Source organism: Cornus florida, unplaced genomic scaffold, assembly GCF_030987335.1.
Source record: "Cornus florida cultivar Cherokee Brave unplaced genomic scaffold, ASM3098733v1 CherokeeBrave_3.0.0_Hap2_Chr02, whole genome shotgun sequence".
Taxonomy (NCBI): Eukaryota; Viridiplantae; Streptophyta; class Magnoliopsida; order Cornales; family Cornaceae; genus Cornus; species Cornus florida.
The window spans coordinates 48,818,698-48,829,307 of NW_026775572.1; the positions used below are offsets into that span (position 1 = coordinate 48,818,698).

Below are 10,610 nucleotides of genomic sequence, written 5' to 3' on the forward strand. Positions count from 1 at the left end.
GAGCTGAAGCATGGTTTACGAAAACATGCTCCAAGCACTTCAAAGTATCATAAAAATACTTGCAAAAAGAGGCATCTAGGCTTTGCAAGTATATCCCTTGCCCTATTCTTTTGACCAATAATAATTAAACAGAGTAAAAACTCCATTCTTTAATGGCGTTTAATTTTGTTTAATCACAAAGATTATCCAGTTCAAGTCTAACATGAGGCTCAAACACCTGACCTCCCTTTTGAAGATTTGTACCAGCTAAGCTATTGCCCATTTGGTACAAACCGAAGCAATTCAACATAAAAGATGAATTCAGATTCAAATTGCAAGTAAATTGGCATTATATTTAGCTACATTAAGTATTGTCTGGATTCCTGAAATGTTTAGGCTCTAAACAATTCAAAACAAACACCAGCCATAACCTACTACAATGTCAAGTTCATTTGTGCAGCAACCATCGGAGTTAGGGTTGTGACAAGGGTGGCTTTGCTCAAGAGAAATCAGGCATCAGGAACAAACAAGTGCGTTAAATGGAAAATCTTCATGTTGTCATCAAGCATAGCTACATTTCCAATCCGAGAGAAGAAAGTCAAAAACCACATCCAGTATTCTACCCACTTAAGTTCAATGTCATGCGTAGATGCTATGCTCGAGAATAACGTGCATGTACGACTTTACAGTATAGTCCTTCCGAGGAACATTAACCATGACAGCTGTCTAAAATGATATCCTAGATGTGGCTAATCGTATCAAACGAGGTCCTCATAAATTTGATTTGCTGCGATCCAGCATTTCTTCCCTATCAATGAAACGCTCGAGCATCTCCTTCTCTTGTAGAACTATACATTCTTCCTCCTTTCCAAACCAGTTGTACCGCCGCTTGGCAACATAATCATAGACAGCATCCCTTAAAGGTGTTGAGACTATCGCAAGAGTGCTTAACACAGAGTAAGGTAACGGTAAGTATGACAGAACTCTCAGTGCAGCTGCATAATCAAATAAATTCAGAAAATTAGACTTCAAGTGTTGCATTCACCATGAAATAATAGCTATATGTGGGCTAACAAAGAAAGACTCTGCATTCGCGTGGAACATAAATTCACTAGAGGATGAAAACGGTTGGGGTTGGGGGTGGAAGGAAGCAATAATCAATGAATAAATCTGCCAATTCTTGAGTCCACGTGTTTACAGCATCTGAAAGGATGTTCCAAAAGCTTCTTATTAATACTGTTATTGGTGCTAATGTCATTGAACCTTGAAATTGGATTTCTCTGAAGATGTTAAATTCCATAAATTTCTAGTATATAGGAGCTTTGTTGCAATATCAAATAAGATCATCTGGACTAAATCTAAAAGAATTTACCACCAAAAAAAAAAAAACTATGGCCCATAAGTTCCCAGAGTACGGGGGAAAAGAAAAAAAGAAAAAAAAAACTTACCTGCGACTTTCAAAACAGAGGCATCTAGGCTTTGGAAACACATACCTTGCCCTATTCATTTGACCAATACTTAAACAGAGTAAAAAGTGTTTCAATTTGAGGGGTTTGGCAGCAAGACATAATGATAGGACCTTGAAACAGAACGGTAGAAATGGATAGCTAAAGCTGATACTTTGGAGAAAGCCAGTACTGGTTGAACTAGTCCCCATTCAATAGAGGCTGAAGTACGAAACCTCTTCAATGGCGTTTAATGTTTTATCACACAGAATCAAACCTCATTATCTTAAATAAAGGGGGAAAACACACACACACAGTGCAAGATTAACACTTACCCACTCTTAACTAATTTGAAAGACATTGTCATAGTTTTTAAACTCTACTGTATGCTTAGCCATACCTACTCAGTTCCATCCAGTCTAGCACAGAGCCAATTGATATGACAGAATAAATAGAATAAAAAAAATTAAGTGTAGCACAGAGCAATTGATACGACAGAATAAATAAAAATAAAAATAATTAAGTGAGCACCAGTATTTGATGAAGGGATCATTGCTGAAGTAATGGTAGAATCTTAGACTGACAAGCGTGACATGAGAGGTTATAGTCTGAGACAAGCCACATAACATAAAATAAAACCAAAAGTAATGTGTCTAGTGTTTCCTCCCAACACCCCATGTAAGTCAAACATGCATTGGCTATAAACAATGCTAATTAATGGAAAGCTACTTAAATTCAAGTTACTGGTGTTTCCTCCTCCTTTTTTGGCCGGGGGGGGGGGGGTTGGGGTTTGGTCGGTGTTGACTCAAACCTTCAACCTTCCTTCCGTTTGGAAGTAAGAAGATAAAGAGGGAAAAGAAAAGGATAGATAACCAACTACAAGGCATATGATAAAATCTTTAGATAATATTCATTACATACACAATTACATCACTTCATACATATCAAACAATCTACACGGAAATTTCAAAGTTTTTTTTATAGAACTATGGATAGAGTTTATCAACATTGAGACCAACTTTTTTTTTTTTTTTTTTGATAAGTAATAATATATTAGAAAAAAGGTCCAAGGACCAATGGAATCCAAGAGATCAAAGAAATCATCAATCGAGGAACATGCACTTCCTCTTACATAAAAGAATAAAGAACCAAGAATATGAATTTTTAAAGTAGTTAAAGACGATTCTTTTCCTTCAAAGGATCTGTTATTCCTCTCACGCCACAAGCACCACCAAACACAATGTGGAACAATCTTCCAATAATCCCGAGCTTGTTCTTTGACAGGACACCTTTTCCAAGCGTTAATCAATTGAGCGGAGTGCTTAGGCATTACCCAAAAAAGACCAAACAAACTAAAAATAAAACTCCAACAATCAAACGCCACAGGACAATGCAAAAGAATGTGGTCCATGGATTCACTATCAGCTTTACATAAACAACACCAATTAACAATAATGTTGCCTCTCTTTGTCAAATTGTCCAAAGTCAAAATCATCCCCAAGATGTTATAGAATTTTACCTTGTGGGGAAGGGGGGCCAAAAATAAAATAAAAAAAGAACTATGCAGCCATAATAGAAAGATAAAATCAAAAAGAATATCCATCATGCCCTAAGAGGATTCATACCCTTTCTGTTTGCACCCTAACATTTATCCATATTTTAGGTTTAGGATTGGTGAGTCTGGCATATGACACAAATAGGTTCTAAGGGGTTAGGATCAGAACCCTGGGTTCTGATATAGTTGCACAGGACCCGTGATCTAGACTTAGAAAGGAGGTGAATAGGTCTTGAAAGCTAGTTAGCTAATTTTAACTGAATTAACCACAATTCAAGAATTAAAGTAACCCAATACTAAACAAACTACTCAATCCATCATGCATCCAAACACAAAAACAATCAATATGTAATGTAAACGTAGTAGAAGGAAAAGCACAATTGACACAGATTTCTTATGTGGTTTCAGTCCAGTCAGATCAAATCTAAAATGTGAGAAAAAGATTACACAACTAGGTTAATAGTTTCCCAAACCCTACCTCTTGACACAGACCAATTGCCAAACCGTCCACTCAAATCTTCAGGCCTTGAATCTGCTCCTTGAACAGAATTGCTCTCACAAGATCTACTTTCCTAAGTATTTTGATATCTGGTCCAGTCGTCAAATCTGAACCGTAGGATTGCTCCTTACTTTTGTGTTGAGATCATTGTAGGCTCAGAAATGATAGATGATCAACCCCACATATGAACACTCATTAGACTATGAATGATGAATGTAAAACAATACTGGAGGTAATTTACTAGAATGCACTCAAATGTTTTAAGTATGCTAAAGTGACTGTATAATGCATGTCTAAAGTTTTCAAAACACTAGAGGACTTTATCTAGAGCATAGAATCTTGAAACTTTAGGGTTTTAAGAAATGTTTAATATGAAAAGGAAACTCAAATTTTTCTTAGCTCGATAAATCGAGCAGAGTTACTAGTCCAGTGGCTGTCGACAGATCCTTCGATCAATTAAAGTCCCCTGTCCTCCAAAAACTTGGATTTAGATTTTAACTAAGTTTTCAAACATTTATATGCATATCAAAAAGATATTAGTGGATCAAATCATGAATTACATATGAAACCTTAATTGATAAATGCATGAACCCTAATTGGTGAGTTCATATGTAAGTATCAAATTAACCTTTTTACTCTTGTGCTTGAAGATTAACTTTTTGCCCTTGAATGTAGCTTTAATTCTGATTATGCCCTTCGACAAGGGGTAACTAACACCAACCAACATTTTTTTTTTGATAAGTAAAAATAACATAAAAAAAGGCGTTCAAGAGGGAACGCGTCCCAATTACAAAAGTGGAACCGGGACTTAGGCCCCAAAGAATCCAAAAAAGTAATTAAATCATATGAAGAAGAACAAAAGCTCCTCTTCACATAATTGAAGAGAGAACGAACATGAAATTTGCCAACCTAAGTCCTGTTGACCTAACAGGTTCATTCCAAAGATAATACCACACCCCCTGGGACCAGTGGGGTCCATCAGAGGGTTCCACACAAGCCTAGGGAGCAACTAACTGTTATCTACGAAGCTAATAAGCTAAGGTTCCACACAAGCCGAGGGAGCAACTGACTGTTATCTGCCAAGCTAATAAACTAAGGTTCATGTGGGGCTGTATATATCTCCTTTGCCGTCAATATATAGACAGCTGGTTGCAGTGACAAGGAATAATAATCTAATATGGAATAAAAAGAAAGTGCTACGATGACGAGAAAAGAAAAAAGAACGCATGTCAAGACTATGGATTTTGAATAAGACATCATGAACTGTATTCTGACTGAAGATATGGCCCAGATAGAAGTACAATGATCAGGAATTCATCAAATAGTTGAATTAAACTTTTTTGATTGTGTCTTTCACAGACCAACATCATAGGAATTCCATATAACAGTAGCATATCCGCTTTCCAGGACAGAAGAATTTCACAATGGTCATCCATAATTTAAGAAAATGAGGATTCAAAATGTAAAATCTCAGTATAATGGTAAATATCCCCAAGTTATACAACCTCACATATTCTCTTGATTAACGTTCAAATTTAACTTAAAAAGACCTTTTGGTGCCCTTCTAGCAAATACTCCACTATATTTAGAACAGAAGAATTTAGATGACCAATAATAGACAATAAAGAAAATCACTTATCAAAATAATAATAATAATAAAACCAATAAAAAAATCTGAAGTCAAGTTGTAAATAATCAATACTGTAAAGAAAAATCTCAGAGCATACCACTTATTGACTATGACTGATTCCCCTCCCCCTTCCCCCCCCCCCCCCCCCCCCCGATTTTTCTCTCTTTGGCTTAATGATCTGAATTTTTTACCATGACAAGGGGGTTACTGTCGCAATTGCAAAATCGCTACCAGTTTCTAGGAGCTGAGTGAACTTAAGTACATCATATTACCTGAAATCATAAGGTTGTCCCATCTTCAGAAATTAACAGCAACATCATAAACATGGTTCAACACCCTACCATCCTAAAAAGAGAAAAAAAAAAAATACTTGCTCCTGTAGGATTATGAAAAATCTTCGAGACATAGCCATATCTGTAGCTTCTTAATTCAGGCTCCTGTAGGATTATGAAAAATCTCCGAGACATAGCCATATATGTAGCTTCTTAATTCAGCCTGTGACCTCATGGTTGCACTATGCAACATTAACGGGCAGTATAATTAGGATGAGATAGAACTCTTCAAGTTATAAGACTATACATCAACCAAACACAGCCGGCTCAAAAAAACATGAGGCCTAAGGCAAAAACTCGAAGAAGACATTTTTGAAACATGATATAGTAATATAAATGACAATAATTAACTCTCGACTTTTGTTTTAATCAAGCTATTCTTGTTATTTTTTAAGATGAAAAAAAAAAAAAAAAAAATTGAAATGTTTAAGAGCATTGGACTTCTAATAACAATGTAAAGTATTTTACCACTGAGCATGTAAGTTTAGTGGTATCACCTCGGCATCTCCCCCTTTCAAATGAAGGTCAAGGGCTCAACCCTCTTGGGTGCAATAGTGTGTGTGTAACTTACCTAGCAAAATATAAAAAACATAAAAATTATCTTAAAATCAATTTATTTATATGGGTCCACATAAGAAAATATATATTGAGTATATCGCTCTGTTTTGACCTGGAGGTCACAAGTTTGAAATTTGAAACAGCCTCTCCATGTGGAGGAGGTAAGGTTGCATAAATCTGACCCTCCTCGGACCCTTCAATGGCCGGAGCCTCGTGCACTAGGCTAGCCCTTTTTATTATAATGGTAAAGTAAAGAAAACTAACACATACTCAAAAAAAAAAAAAAAAAAAATTCCATTTTGGTAAACCTATTAGGTTTTTTATTTTTATTAGGTTTTTTTTCAAAGAGGCCTTAGCTTCCATAAAGGGCCATGGGCAATGGCCTACCAGTAAAGCCTGCCCTTCAACCAAGCTTTCTCAATGCCTAAAGCCAATTCACTTAGAGCTGGACAAACAAAAGTTATAGAAGTCTCTTTGCTCTACAAGGTGCCTGAACATGTAGTTCATTCATTAAAAGAGGTTTGTCAAGATCTTCTTAAGTCCATGAATTGACTTTACTAAAAATTTTCGTTCAATAGCGAATAAGAGCATTCAGGTCTTCGAGGTTTGTTGAGTTTGTCAGGATGAGCACCTGGGATTTAGGGGCCAGGCTGTGCTGACTCAATTACTTTCAGTATTAGATAGAGATGCCAGAAACTTTTGTTTTTCCTTCCCTGGGTTTTGATAAGTAGACATCAAGAGAAAAACAATCTTCTGAAGTTGAGCTATCTATATCATATGGTGCAATCAGTTTTGCATGCACATTGAAATTAGTGTAGAACAAATATATAAATTACTACCGTGCAAAAAAGTGTCCTGTGTTGGCATATTCCGTAAGCAAATGCTTTCAAAATCTATATTTGGTGTCACTTCAGTGTAAGGTTAGCATCAACATTGAAGCTGTGATTGTAGATAGAAAATGGAGCCAGAAGATCACATCATTATCTTACTTCAAGCTTCATCATTCACACGATATAGAGAAGATAAGTGACTTAAGACACAATAGGATCTGAAGTGATTATTTCTATATATTCCTAATTGTTCAAGAAAAAATGGTTAAGATTGGCTTATAGGAAATTTAAATTAAATTGAGATTAATTTAAAAATAATTATTAATTATTTTGAATATATTTATAGAATTTAACATTCAACACAATTTTATTAGGAAATGAATTTGAAATCCTTAATGTTGGTTAGAAAGCTTTAATTTGAATCAGTTGAAAACCATTTCGAAAGTTAATTTTGATAAAGACTTTACCTAGTGAAAATTGACCTCTATGTCCTAAAAAGAATCACTAAAAATTTAAAGTTTGGAATGTTGTGATGGTCTTTATATATTCAGAAACTGAACTCAATAAATAATATATTATACACCTAAATTCCAGTCCATTTGACCCCTCAACGAAGGATCAGAAGCGAGGTTATGTGCTGTCGAGTTCAGCAGAAAAGCTCGATCGATCGTCAATCGATCGAAGTTACACCAAAATAGCTTGACCGAAAGCTCGATCAATCGAGAAAACCCAGAAGGTGGCGACCAATGCATCAATCAATCGCACAGAAGCCCAAATTCGATAAAAGACACGACTCCAAGTCTGAAGGTTTCTAAACTTTTCAAAGCATTCCTAATCAAATTCTAATCACTCCAACACTATAAAAAGGTATCTTAGAGTTCTATAAACATCAATAAATAAATAATAAGAGACACAACTACACAATTGCAAGAGATTGGGAGCTTTATTTTTCAATCACAACCGAGGTTCTTCATTGAATATACCATTATATTGTGTGATTAAGTTCTAAAGCAAAGAGCTTCATTGATTACTTAAAGATTAATCAACCACATCACCTACACATCAAAGGACTGGACAACTAGTCATTGGAGATCAAATCACGGATTAGAGAATCGAATATATCAACAGTGTAAACTGTGTGCCACTGTGCCTAGTGACTCTAAGACTGAGTTTGATGAATCAGTCTGTGTCAACGAGTAACTATAGATTCTAGGGTTTGGTAACTGTTAACCTAGCACAATTTTTAATTTTATTTTCATAGTGGATTTGATTTTCCTGGACTAGATCCAATGATTTTTTTTTCAGTTGGGTTTTCCCCATTAAAATTGGTGTTCATGTGTGTGGATGTTTTATGCTTTACATTTTTACACTTGACCTATTTTTATAGGCTTATTGATTGATTATTCAACTTCAATTGATCGATAAAATTGATATTCGATAAAAATTATCCAAGTGTTCAAAAGATCTATTCACCACCTTCCAATTAGGCATAGCATACTGTAATGTATGAGAGTCTCGGGTCCCAAATTTTCTCAATTGGTACCAGAGCATCTCAATTGTAGAATTATCAACTTATTATTTCCTAGTTTGTAGAATTATCAACTACTGATATGGTTTTAATAATCAGCATATTGCTAATGAGAGTAGACTGGGCCACATACAAAATTATAAATAATTCCCAAACTAGATTTTTCACTAATATATTTGACCTCCACAAGTAGCTTGATTTCAAGAGACCTAGTATTGCAATTAAAACGGTTTCAAGATCAAATTATTCAGCCTGATTGTATTTTGAATACAGCAAGAGTAAAACAAATGATGTTGCCAAAGGTGAAACAAGGACGGCAAATGTTCTCCCATCAATTACAGCTCAAACTAATTTGAAAGTTTTTTTTTTATAAGTAATTTGAAAGGAATTCAAAACATATGTCACTTTATTTCCTTGTTAGAAAATATATGCACACAACGCTTATAAGACAAACTATACACAACAATATTATAAAATTATACATGGACTTATAAATATTCTGAGAGAGAAGAAAGGGTCCTAACCAGTGGAACCTAGGTGGTATGAACCTAGGCCTTCAACAAACAGGAAGCGGCGGAGAACATCCTCTCGGTCGACACCACAAAGTCTCATGTAAGGTTCAGCAGCCTTAGACTGAAGGCAACAGAATTTGATCTTCCTGTGCTTGTCTGCTTTTATCACCCACTTCACCCCTGCAAAACAAATTAGTGAAAAAACAATTTAGCATCAGTTTATTTTGTGTTGACGACGCATTCATGGATGCATAACAAGGTTGTGAAATGCACAGAAAAACTATTCTGAGTAAACAGGGTTTATTCTGGATTATCTGGAGGAAGAAAGAAACCTAACAGCATTTGATTATGAACACTAAAAAGCTCTAGGGTTGGAACAAAGAATTCAGGATCGAATAAAAATCTTCAATTCCTATAAAATAAGATGCATCAAACACTCTTTTGTGATAAATGTAGTGCAATTCTTCATTAGTATAATTTCGTAATATTACAATGCCAGTAACGGACATCCTTCTACAACATCATGAGTACATTTTTTGAGCTTATTCCATTTCCATAGATTAAACAAAGGATTAAATTCTAGTGATTTCGAAATAAATTGAATGAACACCAAAATTAGCTTAAATCAACTATGGTTTTTTCTCGCAAATTCTCCAAAAAGTGAAACCAGTAGCAACAATACCTAGCAGAAGTTAATCAGATAATCATCAAATGATTCATATGCATAATATATAGAAAGTTATATATCGGTTCTTAGCGTCATTGACAAACAAAAGCAAAAAAGCACAAGTAACAACAATGAAATTTTCAATCGGCACAATAATTAAAAACTCATGGTAAAGCTAATCGGCATTTGCTTTCAGAATTATACAAACGAGCATTTTGATATACATATGTATATAGAGAGAGAGTATATGAGAATCACCTTCGTGGCACAGATGGCAGACCCCATCATAAACGACGACTCGAGGCTGAAGTAGAGATGGTACAGCAGCCTTCGCCGCGACGGTGGCGGTGGAAGGCGGTTCCTCCTCCAACAGCAGACCTTCTCCGGCGACATCAGCGGCGGCACCGGAAGCTACAGTCCCCGACGCCGGTGATGATGAAGTTAACGGTGACGATGAGAAACGCGAGTAAATCAACGGCAAAGAACTCCTTCGACTTCCGATCAAAGCCCGAACACCACTTCTCATTAGAATCGACATTTGCATATGCATACACACATACGATTCGATCACGCCCTCTTCAAATCCGTATCTTCATTCTTTTGATTCATTCGTTTCTTCGCGTACAAGTCGGTTTCACAAAAAATGAATGTGGAGAAAATGATGGTCCCACCTTTTTTTCAAATTAGGGTTGATCGGAGTGAATCGAGATTGATACCACCGTCTAATGTGAATACTTTGTATCAGTGATGGTCTTCTCCACGTGGATAATGCGGCCCATTTCGGACATTAGATGAAGCTTTTCTTAGAATACTCACAGTGCCCGTGCCACACGCGTGATTAAATATGAAGCTGTCTCCATAATAATTTTCGGATTATATCATTATTTATGTGGCAATAATGAGGTGTTTATTAGATATTGAGGTATATACGTTTTAGACTTGGATCTTTTAAATTAAATATTTTTTAAAATATGTGATATTTAAAATTTATATACGTTAAACTATGTCAACTAATTTAAAGAATGGTGAAAAACTGCACCGTTTTGGTTTAAGGAAAATTTAAAAACTACACCTT

General features: G+C 35.5%; 1 protein-coding gene across 1 annotated transcript; it reads right to left on the reverse strand.

Moving 5' to 3' along the window:
- Positions 1 to 311: 311 nt before the first annotated feature.
- LOC132294933 (uncharacterized) lies at positions 312 to 10,340 on the reverse strand. Its single transcript, XM_059792964.1, has 3 exons — positions 9,794 to 10,340; positions 8,881 to 9,048; positions 312 to 974 (listed from the first exon to the last, which is right to left on the reverse strand). The coding sequence occupies exons 1-3, from the start codon at positions 10,083 to 10,085 to the stop codon at positions 751 to 753; spliced, it is 684 nt and encodes a 227-aa protein (XP_059648947.1). The 5' UTR covers positions 10,086 to 10,340; the 3' UTR covers positions 312 to 750.
- Positions 10,341 to 10,610: the final 270 nt, after the last annotated feature.